The 23030-nt window shown below is 45.5% G+C and overlaps 1 protein-coding gene across 1 annotated transcript in view; it reads left to right on the plus strand.

Moving 5' to 3' along the window:
• The window catches only part of LOC120999595 (calpain-8-like), a 79553-nt gene extending 57627 nt beyond the window's left edge, over positions 1 to 21926 (plus strand). Inside the window, exons 12-21 of the mRNA XM_040430552.1 lie at positions 3314 to 3525; positions 6311 to 6347; positions 8098 to 8163; positions 8425 to 8482; positions 8616 to 8680; positions 10303 to 10371; positions 11856 to 11934; positions 12432 to 12548; positions 20758 to 20816; positions 21750 to 21926. Of these exons, the coding sequence (XP_040286486.1) occupies positions 3314 to 3525; positions 6311 to 6347; positions 8098 to 8163; positions 8425 to 8482; positions 8616 to 8680; positions 10303 to 10371; positions 11856 to 11934; positions 12432 to 12548; positions 20758 to 20816; positions 21750 to 21773 (786 nt within the window). The 3' untranslated portion in view covers positions 21774 to 21926. The remainder of the gene's footprint in view (positions 1 to 3313; positions 3526 to 6310; positions 6348 to 8097; positions 8164 to 8424; positions 8483 to 8615; positions 8681 to 10302; positions 10372 to 11855; positions 11935 to 12431; positions 12549 to 20757; positions 20817 to 21749) is intronic.
• The last annotated feature ends 1104 nt before the right edge of the window (positions 21927 to 23030 follow it).

Raw genomic sequence — 23030 nt, forward strand, 5'->3', positions numbered from 1 at the left:
TGGCATTTGACCAAGATATTTATCTCACCCAGCATGGGTATATGTAAAATGACACCCCAAAACACATTCCCCAACTTCTCCTGAGTACGGCGATACCAGATGTGTGACACTTTTTTGCAGCCTAGATGCGCAAAGGTGCCCAAATTCCTTTTAGGAGGGCATTTTTAGACATTTGGATACCAGACTTCTTCTCACGCTTTGGGGCCCCTAGAATGCCAGGGCAGTATAAATACCCCACATGTGACCCCATTTTGGAAAGAAGACACCCCAAGGTATTCAATGAGGGGCATGGCGAGTTCATAGAAATTTTTTTTTTTTGGCACAAGTTAGCGGAAATTGATATTTTTAATTTTTTTCTCACAAAGTCTCCCGTTCCGCTAACTTGGGACAAAAATTTCAATCTTTCATGGACTCAATATGCCCCTCACGGAATACCTGGGGGTGTCTTCTTTCCGAAATGGGGTCACATGTGGGGTATTTATACTGCCCTGGCATTCTAGGGGCCCTAAAGCGTGAGAAGAAGTCTGGAATATAAATGTCTAAAAAATTTTACGCATTTGGATTCCGTGAGGGGTATGGTGAGTTCATGTGAGATTTTATTTTTTGACACAAGTTAGTGGAATATGAGACTTTGTAAGAAAAAAAAATTATAATTCCGCTAACTTGGGCCAAAAAAATGTCTGAATGGAGCCTTACAGAGGGGTGATCAATGACAGGGGGAGTGATCAATGACAGGGGGGTGATCAATGACAGGGGGGTGATCAATGACAGGGGGGGTGATCAATGACAGGGGGGTGATCAGGGAGTCTATAGGGGGTGATAACCACAGTCATTGATCACGCCCGTGTAAGGCTTCATTCAGACGTCCGTATGCGTTTTGCGGATCCGATCCATCTATCAGTGCATCCGTAAAAATCATGCGGACATCTGAATGGAGCTTTACAGGGGGGTAATCAATGACAGGGGGGGTGATCAATGACAGAGGGGTGATCAGGGAGTCTATATGGGGTGATAACCACAGTCATTGATCATGCCCCTGTAAGGCTTCATTCAGACGTCCGGATGCGTTTTGCGGATCCGATCCATCTATCAGTGCATCCGTAAAAATCATGCGGACATCTGAATGGAGCTTTACAGGGGGGTAATCAATGACAGGGGGGTGATCAGGGAGTCTATATGGGGTGATCACCACAGTCATTGATCATGCCCCTGTAAGGCTTCATTCAGACGTCCGGATGCGTTTTGCGGATCCGATCCATCTATCAGTGGATCCGTAAAAATCATGCGGACATCTGAATGGAGCTTTACAGGGGGGTAATCAATGACAGGGGGGGTGATCAATGACAGGGGGGTGATCAGGGAGTCTATATGGGGTGATCACCACAGTCATTGATCACGCCCCTGTAAGGCTTCATTCAGACGTCCGGATGCGTTTTGCGGATCCGATCCATCTATCAGTGGATCCGTAAAAATCATGCGGACGTCTGAATGGAGCTTTACAGGGGGTTGATCAATGACAGGGGGGTAATCAATGACAGGGGGGTGATCAGGGAGTCTATATGGGGTGATCAGGGGTGATTAGGGGTGATCAGGGGCTAATAAGGGGTTAATAAGTGACGGGGGGGGGGGTGTAGTGTAGTGTAGTGGTGCTTGGTGCTACTTTACTGAGCTACCTGTGTCCTCTGGTGGTCGATCCAAACAAAGGGGACCACCAGAGGACCAGGTAGCAGGTATATTAGACGCTGTTATCAAAACAGCGTCTAATATACCTGTTAGGGGTTAAAAAAAACACATCTCCAGCCTGCCAGCGAACGATCGCCGCTGGCAGGCTGGAGATCAACTCTCTTACCTTCCGTTCCTGTGAGCGCGCGCGCCTGTGTGCGCGCGTTCACAGGAAATCTCGGCCATCGTGAGATGACGCATATATGCGTGACTCTGCGCAGGGCTGCCACCTCCGGAACGCGATCCTGCGTTAGGCGGTCCGGAGGTGGTTAACTAAGGCCCCCGTTCCAGCCGAAGAAAAACAGCCCCAAAGCATGATGCTGCCACCACCATGCTTCACGGTGGGTATGGTGTTCTTTTGGTGCAGTGTTGTTTTTGCGCCAAACATATATTTTGGAATTATGGCCAAAAAGTTCAACCTTGGTTTCATCAGACCATAACACCTTTTCCCACAAGCTTTCGGGAGACTTCAGATGTGTTTTTGCAAAATGTAGCCTGGCTTGGATGTTTTTCTTCGTAAGAAAAGGCTTTCGTCTTGCCACTCTACCCCATAGCCCAGACATATGAAGAATACGGGAGATTGTTGTCACATGTACCACACCGCCAGTACTTGCCAGATATTCCTGCAGCTTCCTTAATGTTGCTGTAGGCCTCTTGGTCGCCTCCCAGACCAGTTTTCTTCTCGTCTTTTCATCAATTTTGGAGGGACGTCCAGTTCTTGGTTATGTCACTGTTGTGCCATATTTTCTCCACTTGATGATGACGGTCTTCACTGTGTTCCATGGTAGATCTAATGCCTTGGAAATTCTTTTGTACCCTTCTCCTGACTGATACCTTTTAACAATGAGATCCCTCTGATGCTTTGGAAGCTCTCTGTGGACCATGGCTTTTGCTGAGGGATGCGACTAAGAACATTTCAGGAAAGACCAACTAGAGCAGCTGAACTTTATTTGGGGTTAATCAGAGGCACTTTACATGATGGCCAGTGTATGCTGACTCCTATTTAACAGGATTGTGAATGTGATTGCTTAATTCTGAACACAGCTACATCCCCAGTTATAAGAGGGTGTGCACACTAATGCAACCACATTATTTTAGTTTTTTTTAGTTTTCTTTCCTCCACCTAAAAGATTTCAATTTGTTTTTCAATTGAGTTTATAGGTCACATTAAAGGTGGAAAAAGTTCTGAAATGATTTATCTTTGTCTCATTTTTTTTTACAGCACAGAAACCTGACATTTTAACAGGGGTGTGTAGACTTTTTATATCCACTGTATTTATAATAAAGTAATATTTAAGCATTTTTATTTTCTTAATTCGCAGAGAACCCCTTTAATTAAAAAAATATATCTAAAATTTGTATGAAGTCTTGGGAGTCACTCTTTTGGATCTGCGTTGCCTGAGAGTGTTTGACCCATGCGTAATGGAAAACTAGGTGGGCAAGGACATCCATACTAGATTCTGCTAGGGGGCGCTATTAGATCTGTTTATGTTATTGATGCAATAAAATAAGCGGTAGTTACGATTCCTGCATCAGAAATCGATTGCTATATTGTTTTAGATTTTCATGCTTTTTGTCTTTCCCTATATAGTTGCAGAAACAAACCGACGTCCATCTCAACAGAGACTTTTTCCAGAGGACTCCATCGGCTGCTCGCGCCGACACCTTCATCAACATGCGGGAAGTGTCTAAACGTATAAAGTTACCGGTGGGAGATTATCTCATTGTCCCATCCACCTTCGAGCCATTAAAACCTGGGGACTTCTGCCTGCGCATCTTCTCCGAGAAAGCTGCCGAATCTCTGTACGTATGGAGACTCCACCTGTCCTGTATGTAGGAAGGAGACTTCTATGTTCCCTGTTTAGTTCTCTACACTTTCTGTATACATTTGCATACTTAGTCTCTTATAGCGGTTGTCCAGGACCTTTCCCTGGGGCTCCATTGAAGTAAATGGGGCTCATCTGCAATACCATACGTCACTTGTGTACAGGTGTGGCGCTGATGAGACACTTGGATCAGCTGGTCATGTATATTTATTTGTAACAGGAACGCTTAGCTCCCACGGGGAGAGGCAGATTCCAAAATACTTAGGGCTGTTTCACACGAGCGGATGCCGTGCGTGACATCGGCTGCGTGAATGACAGCTGCGGACAGAAGAAGCACGGAGCATTAACATGATTGATAATGCTCCGTGCCATTCTGTGATCTTTTTACAGCACTGTGTCTGTAGCATGTATGTATGGACAGCAGAGAAACAGTAATCCCTATCACACTACCTAACACCCTGCACTGCAACCTATCAGCTCCACTATATCACTATCTAACCTACATTGACTATCTGCCACTAACTATCTGTATTATATTTATGAGCTAACTAACTATCTAATGTAATTGGATAAGGAATAGGATCCAGATGAGAGCACAGAGCACAGCAATGTCACTGCTCTCTCTGTCAGAACTGCAAAAAAACTGCAGAAAATGGCTGCTGGTGAGTTTCTTATATAGTAAGGGGTAGGCAACTTTCCTATTGGTTGCTAGGGATGTTGCTAAGCTCTGACAAAGATATTGCAGCCTTCTCATTGGCCCACAAGCAAGAAAAAAAAAATCTAGAATATTCACGATTACGAATATATAGCGGTATATTCTACATCTTCGCGAATTCTCGAAGTGACGATATTCGCAATAAAAATTAGCGATTAGAATATGGCCTTTCTCAGGGGGTGTGCCCTTTTTCCGATGCAGATATTTCAATCTCACAGCTCGGGAGTATGTCCTTTCTGCTGCAGCTCTCTTCCTATTACAGCTCCGAGTGCATGTTCTCTCTGCTCCAGCTCTCTCCCTCTCACAGCCCAGGGGGATTGATTTTTCTTCTGCAGCTCTCTTCCTATCACAGCTAATGTTGCATGTCCTTTATGCTGTAGCTCTTTCTCCCTAGCACAACTCAGGGGGCATGTCCTTTCTGCTGCAGCTGTTTCCCTATTACAGCTCATGTAGAGCGTCCTTTTTGCTGCAGCTATCTTCCTATCACAGCTCAGGGTGCATGTCCTCTCTGCTTCAGCTCTCTCCATCTCACAGCTCATCATGCATGTCCTTTCTGCTGTAGCTCTTTCTCCCTATCACAGCTCATCATGCATGCCCTTTCTGCTGTAGCTCTTTCTCCCTATCACAGCTCATCATGCATGCCCTTTCTGCTGTAGCTGTCTCCCTATCACAGCTCGGGGTTTGTACTGTCTGCTGCAGCTCTCTCCCTATCACAGCTCAGGGAGCATGTCCTTTCTGCTATGGCTCTCTCACTGTCACAGCTCAGGGTGACTGTCCTTTCTCAGCGGGTGTATCCTTTCTGTAACTGCCACAAGCTTCTAGCAATGGATACTGCTGGTGGCAGTGAATGGAACTGAGCATGTGGGACCATGCTCATCCAGCTCAGTAGGTAGACATGCACACTGCTATACAGATTAAACACCAGGTGGCACCATTATTATGAAGTAATGGGAATATTTCACAAATTAAACATTTTTGGAACAGAAAGCAATTGACAAAATGAACTAGTTTTTTTAATTCTGATTGATATATTAATATATACAGTACAGACCAAAAGTTTGGACACACCTTCTCATTCAAAGAGTTTTCTTTATTTTCATGACTATGAAGGCATCAAAACTATGAATTAACACATGTGGAATTATATACATAACAAACAAGTGTGAAACAACTGAAAATATGTCATATTCTAGGTTCTTCAAAGTAGCCACCTTTTGCTTTGATTACTGCTTTGCACACTCTTGGCATTCTCTTGATGAGCTTCAAGAGGTAGTCACCTGAAATGGTCTTCCAACAGTCTTGAAGGAGTTCCCAGAGATGCTTAGCACTTGTTGGCCCTTTTGCCTTCATTCTGCGGTCCAGCTCACCCCAAACCATCTCGATTGGGTAAACCTGACAGGGCACACCTGTGAAGTGAAAACCATTTCAGGGGACTACCTCTTGAAGCTCATCAATTCCACATGTGTTAATTCATAGTTTTGATGCCTTCATAGTCATGAAAATAAAGAAAACTCTTTGAATGAGGTGTGTCCAAACTTTTGGTCTGTACTGTATATATATATATATATATATATATATATATATTGGCAAAACTTGTTTGTGGTCCCTGCTCCTTATGGTCAGGTCTGGGTTATGGTTTATAATGGTGGAGTTGGTGCAAATATTTCCATTCAAGCATTCTGATTATTGAAGGTCCCACCAAGTACAGATGTTCCTTCAGACTTTCTCCTGCACAATGTTTCTTGTTGTCGCCCTCTGTGCACTGAAATGCAACACAAACCAATTCAACTAAATGGGGCTGCATTGCACACTGGGCAGCAGGGGGCGTCGCTGTGCAGGGAAATACTTAGCCAGCACTGTAGCTTCTTCATTCTGAGGTTCATTGTGGGACCTGGCAGTGGGACCTCTATCAGGAAATTATACCCTATCCAAGCAACATACCATCACTTCCTAGAGTGGAAACCCCCTTTAAGGACTGGTACTAGGTACACACTGGTGCTGGATAAACTTTCAAAACTCTTTTTTTATATATATTTTTTTCTACCAGGGAGGTTGGTGACGTGATGAAAGGTGTTCCTTATGAGGTAATATATGGAATTTAGTCAAAATTTATCATGCATAAAACAACCAATGACATCAATAACAATTGTAGGACCCCCCCCCCCCCCCCCACACACACACACATTAGCTCATTATGGGCTGTAAGACGGGGTTGGGAGCCAGAATCTAAACACAAATCACAGAGAAAAGATAACAAACAAAGATAAAAACATCTGGCACGATATGATAAAAAAAATCACCAAAAACAACAAAAAATAATGCAAACATTCTATATGGACTAAGCCCTCTGGGAGTCTCAGCCAATATATTTTGATCAAAACACATCTGTGCCCACCTACCAGCGCCAAGGTGGTCTCGGTTAGGCAGGACCCATTCTAAGCCTACTTATGCCCTATGGGCATCTACATTCAGGAGAGCAGACCCTGCATATGGGAGCTAGACCTTTAAATGTGCCTTCCACGCAGTAGGTATTTGCATTGCCTTTAGGGGACAATATGATGTTGTATTGAAGCACCAGGTATGAGGTTGGGGAGAGTCTATGCAGGGGTGCACCTAGACTTTCTGTTGCCTGAGGCAAAAACTGAAACGGTGCCCTCCCTCCCCAATGCCAATTTATTAACCTAACCACTACCCTTCAGCCCATGGCCCTTCTGCTGCCCCCCTCGTGCCCCTACCTGGTGCTGCCTGAGGCGATCGCCTCACCTTGCCTCATTGGTGGTGCACCCCTACGTCTATGGCTCCCTTATACATTGCTGTGGGTATCCTGTGTGCCTCCATAAGGCACTGTATGAGGCCTCGTTCACAGTTCAGTGTTTGGTCAGTGATTTCCATCAGTTATTGTAAGGCAAAACCAGGTGTGGGTCAAAAACACAGAACAGGTGCAGATCTTTCCCTTATACCTCATCTCTGTGTAGGCTTCGCTACTGGTTTTGGCTCACAATCCCTGATGGAAATCACTGACCAAACACTGAAGTGTGAACGAGGCCTGAATTTGGTTTTAAAGAAGTTTTATGAGTGTTTTATGCTGGTGACCTATGCTCTGGATATAGCATCAATATCCAATCAGTGGGTGTCTGACACCTGGGACCCCCGCCGATTAGATGTCACTGGCCTACAGTAAGCTGTGAGGAGACCATGGCCTCTTCAAGCAGATGATTAGTGGGAGGGAGTGCCGGGAATCGGACCAATATAAAACATTTCGGAAACCCCCCTTAAAGGGCATCTGTCAGCAGTTTTGTACCTTTGACACTGGCTGACCTGTTCCATGTGCGCTTGGCAGCTGAAGGTGTCCGTGTTGGTCCCATGTTCATATGTGTCCTCATTGCTGAGAAAAAAATTAGCCTCTAGGAGCAACTGGTGCGTTGCCCTTACACCTAGATGCTCTGCTCTCTCTGCAACTGCTGGGTCCTCTCCACTTTCATTGACAGAGCCAGGCAGTGAAAACGTCATCACACCTGATCCTGTCATTCAAAATTGAGAGGGCACGGCAGTTACAGAGAGGGCAGAACCTCTAGGTGCAATCACAATGCCCCCGTTGCTCCTAGAGGATCATTTGCATATATTAAAACATCATTCTTCTCAGCAATACGGGCACATAGGAACATGGGACCAACACAGACGTCTTCAGCTGCCAAGCGCACATGTACTAGGTCAGCCAGTGTCATAGGTATAAAACTGCTGACAGATGCCCTTTAACAATATTGCAGTTTTTTCAACAAAAATATTAAATAAAAAATATTAGGTTGCTAATTAAGTTTTTTCATCTGTTCTCAGCCTCAGGTGTCAGACAAGGACGTGACCAATGACTTCAGAAACATCTTTCACAAACTGGCAGGAGACGTAAGAAAATTCCCAGAATTCCCCTAATTCCACTAATGTATGAGCAGCAACGTCCCTATATATTTGCTGAGGAGACGATTAACAGGAAGTCCATAAAAATCCTTGTCCACTTCATGACTACTTTACCTCTAGCGCTGAGACCCTCTAAGAGCACGTTCCGCCATATGTGTGATTGACCCCCTTAAAATGCTGCTGACTGGCCCTTTAAGAGGATCCTTTTTTTTTAACATAATATTTTCTCATTCTAATTTCCTCTTGCAGAAAGGTGAAGTCACGGCGAAGGACATGCAGAATATCCTGAACAGACTTCTGTCAAAGAGTAAGTAAAGCTTTCCCCGGAGTTGAGAAGGGGCAGGGTTTATAGAAATTTGCATTAAAGGGTGTTACGGTCAGTTTTCGGAGCGTTCCCGGGTATTTTTTTTTTTAATGCATATGGCTTACTCATTGTTTAGGAGCAGACTTAAAATCAAACGGCTTCACCCTGGCCACATGCAGAGAAATGGTCTCCCTCATGGACGTATCCTTTAAATGACAGCAGACGCAGAGCATGCTGGGATTACGGCATCTATATCCTATATTGTATTTTATATAAAAATGAAAAAACTTCTTAATGTACAATGTTCTCCAGATCTGTACCGTAGCTTCACTCTAGAGCCAATGAAATCTCCTACCGTTTTCTGACTGTAGGTCCTATGCTGATCTATGTGTTTCCATGGTTACAGACCACAAACAAACCCTGTGTAGTCTGATCCTGCAGTCATGTGTAACTCTACTCCTTCTGCCTCCTGCAGTTAGGACTACTAGGAAAGTTGGTTCATTTATTTAATAATGGTTGCAAAAGTCTTCATACCCTTGTTGTTACTTGTTTTGGGAATGACACAATTATTGGAAATAACGATTATAATTTGCGGCCTATAGAAGGTCTGTAACTGGGGCTAAACCTTGTCTTCTTGAGGGTTGACAGTGCTGGGGCCAAAGGGTCTACACCACGGATGCTCAACCTGCGGCCCTCCAGCTGTTGTAAAACTACAACTCCCACCATGCCCTGCTGTAGGCCGATAGCTGGTAGGCTTTCCGGGCATGCTGGGAGTTGTAGTTTTGCCACAGCTGGAGGGCCGCAGGTTGAGCATCCCTGGTCTACACCCTTAAAACCCGCCCTCCTAACCATGAGATCAGTCAGGGCATACACCACCCTCCAGATGGCTTTAATTAGATAATTCAAAATCAGGCAGTAGGGGGCCCAATTGTACACAGCAGCCAATGGTAGGTAGGTTGGCAGGAGGTAGATGCTTCTAGGCTATTATTACAAAGCGAATATGGATTCTAAGTACCAACGAACAGGGCGTTCTCTAAGTGGCATCCCTGGTCTTCACCGTTTAACTCTATACAGGGATCTGGTCTCAGCTGCAGGGGAACCACCAGGCTGCTACCTCGTGGAGTTGGCTGCTGACCCACGAAGGTTAAGAGACATTGGTGTGAAACACTAAGGCATCAGGCAAAACTGTAGTCAGGGACAAATCAGCCCGAGGATCAGGACAGGCAGCTCGGGGTCAGGCCAAAAAACAGGCAGAGGTCAGGCCAGATAGAGAATGGTCTTTATCTGGAGACAGGCAGAAGTCAGTACACGGGAGAGTAAACAAGACAAGTAGCTCATCTTTTCAGGAAACTAGATCACCAGAACCTTAAATACCCTGTGGTGGTCAGCCATAGGCTTGGGAAGTGCTCACCCTTTGGACAGAGAGGGGCAGAGGCAGGGAAGAACTGGCATCCTTTGCAGAGTGGAAGGAGCGGTGCTTCACGGCAGAGGGAGATAGTGGCAGGTACGGACCACCGGGGTAACAATAATATACTATTGGGGCAGATTTATGAAAAATGTCTAAAGAAAAACTTTTTTTCCATAGTAACCAATCACAGAGCAGCTTTAATTTTGCTGAAGCAGTTTAAGAAAGTGAAAACTGAGCTCTGATTGGTTGCTGTGGGCAACAAGCAGGCTTTCTTTTAGACAGTTTTAATCATTCAGATCCATATGTGCGAGTGAAGCCTCTGTGATAAAATCCTGTCTTTTCCACTGAAATGACTAAAAATAATATGAAAACAATTATATATTAATAATTATATTCTTAACTAAAATCCGACCAGACAGATGGAACCGGGACTCTAAATCTTATGGAATTCAAAAGTCTCTGGCTGAAGATACAGAAATATTTGGTACGGCCAATTCCTCAGGGCAGATTCCCTCATCCTCACATTGTACAACGTAGAGGCAGCCATTTTGTCTGATAGAAAAAGCATCACTTAAAGGGTTTGTCCAGGGTTATGGAAGGAGACCTGCCACATATTTAAAAAGAATCCACCTGCTCGCGATCGTTTTTGAACATTTTGTCTCGTCTGCCATTGTCACAGGCCTACAACCCTATAGAAACTATAAGGAAGGCCTTGTTGATGAATTGACCAGCACTAGAGCCACTGGATCATGCAGAGATGTGACTAGGTCACGTGGCCTATATCTATAGGCTGCGGGTCGGCCAAGACCTATGGTCAGGCTGATTGCTTTTTGTATGTAGCAGGTGACTAATTTAAAGGGGTTGTCACGTGAAGACAGCTCCATTCATATTCCCTATTTCATAGTTGTCAGCCGTTCAGAATTGGAAGGGACTGTCCTTAATTTTTAGACAGTCCCTAAAAATGTGGGCTGTCCTTGGACAGAATGGGCATGGCTTGTGTAAACCCCACCCATCGATAGGTGGTCCTACACTGTTTAGGGCGTTTCGGGGGGCAGGGACTAGTTGTCCCTAATTTACCAACTACAGTGTTGGTAAGTATGTTATTAACTTATATCGATGTCAAAGACCCCCTCTATTAGCTAGACGGGGGGGCTAAGAAGAGTGACTGGCTAACACCAGGGGGCTAAAAAAGGTGAATTTGTCCATCCACGTTTTACATGGTCATCCACTTATTTGAATGGCTTTATGTTTGGCCCCTTAGGAGATTCGAGGTGTTTTGGCAAGGTTTTTTTTGAAGCAAGACTTAAGATAAGCCTATCACACAGCTGGCTTCAGTCTAGTATAGAGGTTTTCATGAAGATATAACCCCTTTAATGCAGTGGCGTACCTTTAAATGGAAGCAGACTGTGTGACTTTCACGTGGAGGAGGGGCCCAGTGCCTAACTTCATCTTTCCCCAACATGAGAGCACTGCATTTTTATGCAGTTGCCACTAGGAGGAGCTCAGTATAAAGAGATTATTACAGTAACTGTATATATTCCAATGCACTGAGCTCCCCCTAGTGGTGGCTGCAGGAAGCCCGTTTTGTAATAAATTTTTAGAGCATTAATGCCAATTGTCTGGTGTTAATGCATTGAGAAATATGCAGTTTGGAATGAATGCCATATTTTTTAAGCACTTGTTCCACTTTTTCTGACACAGAGGTCTAATAAAGTGGGTCGAGGCCGATTTAAAAAAAATAATTAAACATAAATTCATCAGAAATCTGGGATGTTGCGATTTATGTTCTGCATTACCTGGGAGTGACTGACAAACTGGATGGGGCAGGGGAGGGGGGGGTCACAAAATAGGCCTCAAAGGGGTGTCGTCTATGCATATATTTCCAAAAAGGGGCGTAAAAGGGAAATTTTGTGGGTGTTACTGAGCTGTAACCACTTTTATTATAATTTTTTTTTTTACATTCAATAGGAAATATTCTTGAAAGCTGATACAGATAAATCAGGAACCATGGACGCCAATGAAATGAGAGTCGCCTTGCAGGATGCAGGTGATTTATTTTTTTCTCTCTACATTTTATGCAATATAAAATATATTTTTATCTGGCACCTCGAAACCAGAGGGTGACTGGTTACATGACAGAGCAAGCTGTCAAGCAGCAACATACTGTATTTGTCCTAAGTCAAGTGAATAGCCACATGTAATACTCCATTTCTCCTGTAGTGGCTGCTGCAGGCAAAATGAGCACCCAAAGAAATCTTCCCCCGGCAAACAGCTGATGTCCCAGATGGTTCTGATGAGACAACCCCTTTAATATCAATGTTAGCACGTATATGCCATTTTCAGCAGGCGGCCTCTAGGAACAGTAATCAGAGAATGACCACTGTGTTTCGCCTTTAAGTGCGGAGACCTGTAGAGTAAACCCAAGTGCTCGTTGAGGGTCCTGGACCACCAATATTTATAGGTGTAGGTAACAAAATATAGGTTTGGTTTCCTATCAATACATAGTATGAATCTGTGGGACTTCTTTTACTTTTACCTTCCTAGGCTTCACTGTGAACAACACCATCCAGCAGATCATTGCCCAGCGCTATGCCGACGCTGACCTGACCATCGACTTTGACTCTTTCATTTCATGCATGATCCGTTTGGAGACCTTATTCAGTAAGTCTACTTCTACTGCTCATGCTCAGTACATGACCTCACACTCCGTATCAGATTTACATTTCACGAGCCTGTAGGCACAGATTGTTGCACCTTAGACTCCACCATCCAGTAGGTCGCACCTTAATTCATCCATGGCTTTAAAGGGGCTAGTATCAAGCTATTGATGAATCATCCTCAGGATAGGCCATTAGTATCCAATTGGTGGGTATCCGACTCACGTTACCGGTAGGGTTTCCATCTTTCCCAACAAAAAATACTGGCTAAGTTTACACGGATAAAAGGGGCGTGGTTTAACATGGGGTGTTATCTGGCACCAATGGTTTGATATATTTCTATATTAATATTAGAGATGAGTGAACTTTTGGAAACTTTCATTTGGCTGCTTCGCCGAATTTTACAAAAAAATTAGCTTCGTGACGAATTGCTTCATCACAAATCGCATTTTTTGGAAGTAGTGGGTGCAATGACAGGGAGCTCCAATAGTGCAGCTCGCCATCATTGTACCCCTCAGATGCCACGTTCATACATGATTGCGGCATCTGAGAGTAATAATACAGTATGAAATTAAGAGAAAAAAAATTAAATCATACTTCCGTCCTCCATTTGCTCGCGACGGGCCGGCCGCAGCCATCTTGCATGAAGATCTTGCGCGAAATCTCGCTCGGCCCGAGATGGCGTCATCACGCCAGCCCCCGTGGTGACATCATACGTCACCACGCACAGGATTTCGGCCGAGATCTTCAATCATGATGGCGGCGCCCGTCCTGCTGCAAGCAAATGGATGAGGTAAGTATGATTTTTTTTACATTATTTCAGGCTAGATGCATTCGCTACCACGAAGCACGAGCAAATTTGGCTTCGCAGCGAATCGAATTTATCCTGAAATTCAGATCAAATTCCACTTTGTTGGATTCGATTTGCTCATCTCTAAATATACGAATCCATGCTAGTAAGCTTAGATTTTCTGTGGCTAAAAACATCGGTAGTATTTTCCCCATGTATTCACATATACAATGTACGGGAATCTAAAAAATGTTATTCCCTAAGCACTTTGGGTACCTTATTTTTATATATATATATATATATATATATACAGTACAGACCAAAAGTTTGGACACACCTTCTCATTCAAAGAGTTTTCTTTATTTTCATGACTATGAAGGCATCAAAACTATGAATTAACACATGTGGAATTATATACATAACAAACAAGTGTGAAACAACTGAAAATATGTAATATTCTAGGTTCTTCAAAGTAGCCACCTTTTGCTTTGATTACTGCTTTGCACACTCTTGGCATTCTCTTGATGAGCTTCAAGAGGTAGTCCCCTGAAATGGTCTTCCAACCGTCTTGAAGGAGTTCCCAGAGATGCTTAGCACTTGTTGGCCCTTTTGCCTTCACTCTGCGTCCAGCTCACCCCAAACCATCTCGATTAGGTTCAGGTCCGGTGACTGTGGAGGCCAGGTCATCTGGCGCAGCACCCCATCACTCTCCTTCATGGTCAAATAGCCCTTACTTTCAAAGTTTTCCCAATTTTTCGGCTGACTGGCTGACCTTCATTTCTTAAAGTAATGATGGCCACTCGTTTTTCTTTACTTAGCTGCTTTTTTCTTGCCATAATACAAATTCTAACAGTCTATTCAGTAGGACTATCAGCTGTGTATCCACCTGAATTCTCCTCAACGCAACTGATGGTCCCAACCCCATTTATAAGGCAAGAAATCCCACTTATTAAACCTGACAGGGCACACCTGTGAAGTGAAAACCATTTCAGGGGACTACCTCTTGAAGCTCATCAAGAGAATGCCAAGAGTGTGCAAAGCAGTAATCAAAGCAAAAGGTGGCTACTTTGAAGAACCTAGAATATGACATATTTTCAGTTGTTTCACACTTGTTTGTTATGTATATAATTCCACATGTGTTAATTCATAGTTTTGATGCCTTCAGTGTGAATCTACAATTTTCATAGTCATGAAAATAAAGAAAACTCTTTGAATGAGAAGGTGTGTCCAAACTTTTGGTCTGTACTGTATATATATATTTCAGCATAATCATATATATAAATGTATTGGTAATTGCTTGCTTTGGCAGATATCATTCTCTTGGGCTGAGTGGGATGCTGCTGCAGTTTCTCTCTTTGTGTCTGTGAGACTGCATGCTGAGCAAGAGAATGGGAGCTGAAGTGAGAATCGTTAATTTCTAACGATAATTTGTTTTCCCTTAGTCCTACCAGCAGCACAGATGGGGAGATAGCAAGAAGAATCCCCTAGGGAGGGTCCTCATGCCTGACAGAACTAAGAACTGTCTGCCCAAAAGCCGAAAACTCTGCCATCCTAGCATCTATCCTATAATGGGAGATGAAGGTTGACTCAGAGCTCCAGGAGGCCGCCTTACAGATCAACTCTAAGGGGAGAAGTCTTCTCTCCGCAACCGAGGTGGAGACCGCCCTAGTGGAATGGGCTCTCACAAACTCAGGAGGATCTAGGGATTGGGAGACGAAAGCTTCCCTAATGGCCTCCTTGATCCAGCGACTAATGGTAGCTTTAGACGCTTTACGGCCTTTAGACTTACCGGCAAACAGGATAAGGAGATTCTCATCTATCCTGAACTCTCTAGATCTATCCACATAGATCTGGAGGCATCTTGAAACATCCAGCGGGTCTCTAGCTGGAGTATCAGAGGAGGAGGCTGTAAACAAAACTGGCAAAGAGATTACCTGATTGATATTTTGGAAGGTAGGCACCTTAGGCCTGAAGTATGGTAAAAACTTCAGGAGTACTCTATCCTGTAAGAAAATAATGTACGGGTGAATTGCAGAGAAAGCCTGCAATTCAGAGATTCTTTTGGCTGAAGCTATAGCCAGAAGAAAGACCATTTTTAAAGTCAAAAGTTTGAAATTTACCTCCTCCAAGGGCTCGAAGGGGGGAGATGCTAGCCCCCTGAGCACTACTGAAAGATCCCACTGGGGGATAGGTTTCAGTATAGTAGGCTTTAGTCTTTCCGCTCCCTTCAGGAAGCGTTTAATGAGTGGGTCCCGAGAATGTGGCCTGTTGAGACAGGCCGAGATGGCACAAACCTGTACCTTCAAAGTAGCTGGAGATAGGCCTCTATCTAATCCATCTTGAAGAAATTGTAGTATCGCAGGAAGGGGCGGATCTGCGGACGCCACCTGTTTGGAATCACACCATGCCACGAAGATTCTCATGATCCTGGAGTAGGCCTTCTTTGTAGACTCTGCTCGGGAATGCGACAAAGTTCTCAGGACCGACTCGGAAAGCCCTTCTATGTTGGGAAGGGACTGATCAACCTCCAGGCTGTCAGGTTGAACCTGTGCAGATCTGGGCAGAGGTGAGTGTCCCACGACACCAGGGTCTGCTCCGGGGGGAGTCTCCAGTATTGTCCCCGACTCATCTGAATGAGCTGGGTAAGCCAGGATCTCCTGGGCCAGAACGGTATGATGGCTATTACCGAGGCCTGATCCTGACGGATTTTCATCAATACCCTCGGTATCATGGAAAACGGAGGGAAGATGTAAGCCAGCCTGAACCTCCACGGTATCGACAGAGCATCTATCGCCAGGGGGTTGTCTTCCCTGTACAGGGAACAGAACCTCAGCACCTTGGCGTTGAACCTGGTCGCCATGAGATCCACCTCTGGCATACCCCATCTGTGAACTAGCTGCCTGAAGATCTCCGGATGCAGAGACAGCTCCATGGTCGGTAATCCTCGACTTAAGCGGTCCGCTATCATATTAAGGGAGCCTCGAATATGAACGGCAGATAGATGGGAAAGGTTAGTCTCTGCCCACCGGAGAATCACCCCGATCTCTGACAGAAGGGGCAATGATCTTGTGCCTCCCTGCTTGTTTATATAGAGAACCGCAGTCATATTGTCTGACTGGACTTTCACTGCTTTGCCCCGGATCTGAGGGGCGAAGTGAAGGAGGGCTAGCCGGATAGCTCGCATCTCGCGAAGATTGGAAGAAAGACGCCGCTCCAGGGGGGACCAAGATCCCTGTACTGGGGATCCGTCCAGGTGAGCGCCCCAGCCTACAATGGACGTGTCTGTAGTCAATATGACCCAAGCTGGTTGGGTCATAGACTTCCCTGCTGGTAGCTGAAACCACCATCTGAGGGAATTCCGGGTTTGACCGGACAGGGAGCACAGGGAATCTAGCCCCGCAGGGCTGCCGTTCCATAGGTGTAAGACCTCCGACTGAAGAGGGCGGAGGTGCCATAGCGCCCAAGGGCTGCGTCCGCAGCCGCTGACATGAGCCCCAGCATCTTCATGAGAGTCCGAATAGAGACTCGACGAGGGACAAAAATCCGACGAGGGTCCTGAATCCGTGTTCTCCTTTCTAGAGTCAACCGGAGGGACATCTCCACAGAGTCGACCACGAACCCTAAATAATGGATTGAAGTCGATGGGCTCACATTCGACTTCTGCCAGTTGATAATCCAGCCCAGCCGGAGTAGAAAGGAGATTGCGATCTGAAGATGGTGGGTAAGGACCGGAACTGAAGAGGCTATGAAGAGCCAATCGTCCAGATAAGGAATAATAGTCAGTCCTTGAAGTCTAAAAGCCGCCACCACCGACGCCACCACCTTGGTGAAGATAAGGGGGGCGGAAGAGATTCCAAAGGGAAGCGCGGTGAACTGAAAGTGCCTGCGAACCCCTAGAAACTGGACCGCGATCCTGAGGAGTTTCCGGGAAGCGGAATGGATCGGAATGTGAAGATACGCATCTTTGAGGTCCAGAGTAGCCATGACATCCCCAAGGTTGAGGATATGGCTGACTGACCTTATGGTTTCCATGCGAAACCTTGTTTTCCTTATAAATCGATTGAGAAATCTCAAGTCGATGATCATCCGGAGATCTCCCGTCTTCTTGGGAACCAGGAACACTGGAGAATAAATCCCTAGGCATCTCTCCCCTGCCGGCACCTCCTCTAGGGCTCCCTTGGAGATATAGTCCTGAATGTAAGATTCTAGGACCACTTGTTTGGCAGACCCGAAGTTTCGTGTGGCGATGAATCTCTCTGGGGGAGAGAGATAAGATCTACCCGGTACCCGACGGAAACTATGTCCTGAACCCAGGGGTCTGCAATCAACCGGCTCCAAGAGTCTTTGAAATGGGAGAGACGGCCCCCACGGGGATCTGGGGGAGGGGTACGGGAAAATCTAGAGGAGACACTGCAGGGGCAGCAGGGCTTATCCAAGAGCCTCGAGGAGGCCCATAGTCAGGAGGGTTTTGCCTCCCTGGTGGGTTTGCGGGAGCGTCTCGAATATTTACGAGACGGTCCCCCCCAATCTCTGCGCCTAGACTGCTGCCCTGGACGACCTCCGCCTTTCTTCTCTTGTCTGGGGCGTCCCCGAAAGGGCTGCTGGGGGAGGCTCTTCCCCTTTTTATCGGAGAGCCCCTCCATTATCTTGTCCAATTCGGACCCGAATAGCCTATCCGGTTCGAAGGGGAGCCCACAAAGATTGAACTTGGACGCGTTGTCCGCGATCCAAGGTTTCAGCCAAAGTGGTCTGCGGGCAGCTGAAACTAGGGCCATAGTTTTGGCAGCCAGCTTCAGCTGCATCTGGGTGGAATCGACCAGGAAGTCCATAGCCAGATTGGCTGATTTGAAGGCTGCCAGGATATCATCTCTTGAAACGCTCTGGTCCACGTCCGTCTGGATCAGGTTGAGCTTAGAGCGTAAATAGGAGGCTACCTCAGTGGCCGCAATTAAAGTTGATGCGGAGGCAGCGGCCGCCGCGTAACCCCTTCTAAGGGTGCACTCTGCCCTCCGGTCTAGAGGGTCCTGCAGACTAGACCCATCGTCTGCAGGGACTAGAGTGCGCCGGGACAACTTGGCTATAGCCATGTCCACCTTGGGAACGGAACCCCACGATTCCACCAAGGGTTTAGCCATCGGGTACATGAGCTTGAATTTTCTGGTGAGAACTGGACCTTTCTCAGGCTTTCTCCACTCTGTGCACATCACAGAGAGAAGGGTCTCATCCGCTCTAAAGACACGCTGTGTCCGTCCGGCAGGATCGGAGGACTCCCCCATGTCAACATCCTGGTCCCCCGACCTGATGGACTTGAGTAACTTCTGCGTCTTTTCTGGAGGAAAAAAGCAAGAAGTAAATTCTTCTTCCTCAGAAGAAGACCCCACAGAACAGGGGGTAGGTCTCTCGACCGGTGCGACCACATCCATGGGAGTCTGAGAGGGTCCTGGTAGCCTCTCATTAAGCAGCCGCACCACTCCCTTAATGGAATCATCCACGTATGTCTTCGTCCACTGAAACATTTCTTGCATCGTGGGTTCCGTGGATGCCGTGCGACAACTCTCACATCTAGAGTAAGGACAGCTGTCGTCTAAGGGTGTGTTACACTCGTAACACGCCAAATGCTTCCTCTTGGCCCCATCCTTCTGCTGATCCGGATCCTTAGGGGAAGCCATAGTCTGTAATTAGAAAGAAAACAGGTCATAACACCTACAAATACCTGGAGGTGGTGAAACAAGACCTTATGGGGGCCCACCAGCACTAGAAGAAATTAGAGCTGTGAAAGAGGAACAACAAACCCAAGCCAAGCAATACTACAAGAATATCTCAAGGCACAGGGAACTCTGGAGCTAGCTTGTGAAAGCGATGCAACCAGAGCACTGACTGACAGGCTCTGGGCGCTTAAAAGGAGGAAGCCCCGCCCCCTGGGCGGGCCCTCGATCGTGACTAGCCCAGAGAGATAACAGAGCCTATACTGGTTTAGCTTGCCCTATGTGTCTCCCCCGATTAATCCTGGATCCCAGGATGTTTATAGGGAGACAGATCTAATAGAAGTGGTGAGGTTTAGAAACCTCACTGCATCGGTACGGAAAACCGGAAGTGACGTAGCGCACCTAGTGCGCGTCACTTCCGGAAGATGGCGGCGCCCATAGCGCCGCACACATGCGGCAATGGAGAGACGGGACACCGCAACCGAGTTGGAAGAAGAGGGGAGGGGACACCCCTCTCCCCGACGGTACCCCAGAGACAAAAATCGCCGCGATAAGGCCTATAATAAAGGCAATGAGAGCCAAGAAGGAGCGATCTTTTAGATTAAGGAAAAAAGAGCCCCTAAGCACTCTTCAGCTCCCTGAGGGGGAGCGACACGCCAGTCCACCTGTCCAGAGGACAGAAAAAAACACGGTGGGCTGGGGGGTGATCTCCTCCCTTTCAGGGAGCTGAAGATCGTTTATTGGTTCTTGGGCTCATTAAAATTCCTCCGGTCCTACCAGTTCACAGGGGCAGTTAACCCCATCTGTGCTGCTGGTAGGACGTAAGGGAAGACACCTGTTTTGCTCAGTGCTGAGTACATCATTAGCATCATACCAGAAAAAGCCTATAACCTAGCAGAGAAGAGAGAATATGCAATTTCAGAAGGCAGAGACTCCGCAAACATCTGTTAGCACAACGTTTCTAGCCACAGAATATATAGGAATTAGGGATGAGCGAATCGACTTCGGATAAAACATCCGAAGTCGATTTGCATAAAACTTCGTTCTAATACTGTACGGAGCAGGACCTCCGTACAGTATTAGAATGTATTGGCTCCGATGAGCCAAAGTTATTGCTTTGCGAAGTCTGGCGAGACTTTTCACAATAACTTCATAAATTTATTTCTACTGTAAAAAAAACATTTCCCGAACTCGGGTTCAGATCCAAGAAATTGTATGGCTTTATTTTAATAATTAATCTAGTCCTGACTGTTTAAAGGTGTTGTGCCAAGTTTGCAAGTTATCGCACAGGATAGGGGATAACTAACTAATTGGGCGTGGATCCCCACCGATCCTGAGAACAGGAGTCCTTTCTCAGGAGTGTGTCCTTTCTGCTGCAGCTGGAGGCAGTTGAAAGATGGAACTGAACATGTGCGTCCATCTCAGTGAGCAGGACGTAGAAATTAGACAAAGAGCGAACAGCAGGTGGCGCTAAGCAGATGATTTTTTTATTGAATAACTCAGTGGCTATAATACATTTTTAATTACATGCAATTACAGAAGTGTTCAGATCCAGGTGCAGGTTTGAAAACTGTAGACTATTTTTCATGGGACAAACCCTTTAAACTGGCTAAAAAATCTGCTTGTATGGACTATTGATGATGAGAATAATCTGGAAATATTCAGCTGTAACTAACAGATTTTATTATTATTATTATTATTATTATTATTATTAACAGAAATGTTTAAAACGATGGACAAGAATAACAGCGGAAGAATCGACTTCTCCTTACCAGAGGTACGGACATGATTTATTTCTCAGTAAACCCATTATAGCGCTGTGGAAAGGACCTCGTAAAGGCTAGGGACACCGTATTACTCACTTTAATACACTTACAGCCTTCCTGCCTATGAGATCCAGGGGGGTGAAATTCCTAAGGAAGGCATCGGGCTGCCGTCCCAGCCATCGGGTCCCCATCACAGCAGCACGGAAACCTGATGGGGACAGGGAAGGAGCTCCCTCCCTCCACACACCCCGCACATGCCGCTGTCATCGCTTACCGCGGCATAGTGAGTGTTAATGCGCCAGCATCAGTGTTTTCACCAGCGCATACAGCAGGGTTCCGGCTAACGGGAACAACCGGTCCCCTGCAACTGATCGGGTGGGCACAGCTCACTACGACGCTGGTTGGGAAGTTACTTCTTGCAGTGCCGCACTATTACGGCGCTGGTCGGGAAGTGGTTAAACTTATAATTTTTTAACTTTACATTTTTTTATTTTTTGTTATGATTTTGAAGCTCATATTGAAGCCTACAAATTTATTTATTTATTTTTTATTCTGAACAATCATGGATTTTTTACATCCATTTATTGTTCAGAATTGCTCATTTCTTATGTTGACCTGTTGGTCAAAATAAGAATTGCAGCTTAAATGCCCTGGGTCTCTTCAGCAAGATCCAGCACATTTAAATGAATTACAGGCCTTCTTATTGACCACAGAGCATGCCGGTAAGAAGCCCGGAAGTACAGGCTTTTGGGTTTTTCACCCTTTAGATGATCTCACTTGATCATGGCATCTAAAGGCTTTAATGACCGCGATCGGCATTATTGCAGGTTGCGGTCATTAGCTGAGGATCTCTGCTGTTTGAAAGGAGAAGTCCTCTTTATGAAATGTTGTGTACCTATAATATGCATGTTATGAATTAATTTGGATTGTTTTTCTCTTTTTAGTGGATGTGTGCTACGCTCGTCTAGAAGAGGAGGCCCCCCAATCAAAAAGACTCACTCTCATTATGTTAATTATTGTACAAATAACAAAATCTTCCTAGGGATATTCTGGACAGTTTACGTTATTCTATGGGTGCTTTTGCTAAGTACTAATTAGGTGCCAAGCCCTAAGGAAGGTTTCAGATGATTTAATGATCTTTGCAACCTTAACCCAATGATGAATCTTCAGGGTAGCTTTTATAATGATTTTTAAAAATAATAGCCATAGATGTAAATGATAAAAAAAATCTGGCAGTGTATCTGTCACTAAGCAGAACTTATAGGGGGTCTGTCAGCAGTTTTGACCATGCTAAACTGCTGACAGCACTGGATAGGCACTGGGAAGAGCAAGACAAACATACCTTTTGTGGAACGTTTATCATAAGGAGTAGTGTGAATATGAGGTTTTATTCTGCCAGATTCTCCTTCTGCAAGTGCCTTAGAAGGGGAGCTGCACGGTGAAGTGCTCTCTGCATTAAAGGGGGTTTTGAGAAGTAGAATATTTATTACCTATTCTCATCTGTGAAATTCCAACTCCAGACACACCCAACGATCACCTGTTTGAAGAGACCGCATGAGGTAACATTCATCAGTCACATGAATGGTCCTGGGCTGCAATACCAAGCACAACCTCTGTACAATGGATGGTGCTTTTTTTGTTATGCTGTAAAGTCGCCACAGCAGTGATCAGAGCACCACAAGCTCTTAAAACAACTGATAGGCGGGGGTGCCAGGAGTCGGACCCCCACCAGCTCGATGATATTGATGATCTATCCTGGGTATAGGCTATCAATATCAAACAACCCACTCCCCTCTGGTCTGAGTGACAGCTGTAGCATCCAATTAGGAGGCCATTACAAGCTGTCACTTAGAGCAGAGGGGAGAGGTTATGAAGCAGATCACTATAGAGAACACATCACAGTGAAGCTCAACTTCCTGTGCACTTGCAGGAGCAGAATCTGACAGAATAAAACATCATATTTACACTGCTCCTGATGATAAAAGCTCAACAAAAAGTATGTTTATCTTGCCCTACCCAACCCCCACTAGTGCTGTCAGCAGTTTAGCAAAGTCCAAACTACTGGCAGACTCCCTTTAAAAACACACAGATGTGTAAAAATCCGCAGTGACTTCAAGAAATAGCTGCAGACCTTTTTAGAATGATTCTTCAATCCACCAATATACAGAACGGTATACAATATACAGAACAAGAAGGCAACCTTCGAGTGCCCTGGATTTCTGTAT

Source organism: Bufo bufo, chromosome 4 (genome assembly GCF_905171765.1).
Source record: "Bufo bufo chromosome 4, aBufBuf1.1, whole genome shotgun sequence".
Taxonomy (NCBI): domain Eukaryota; kingdom Metazoa; phylum Chordata; class Amphibia; order Anura; family Bufonidae; genus Bufo; species Bufo bufo.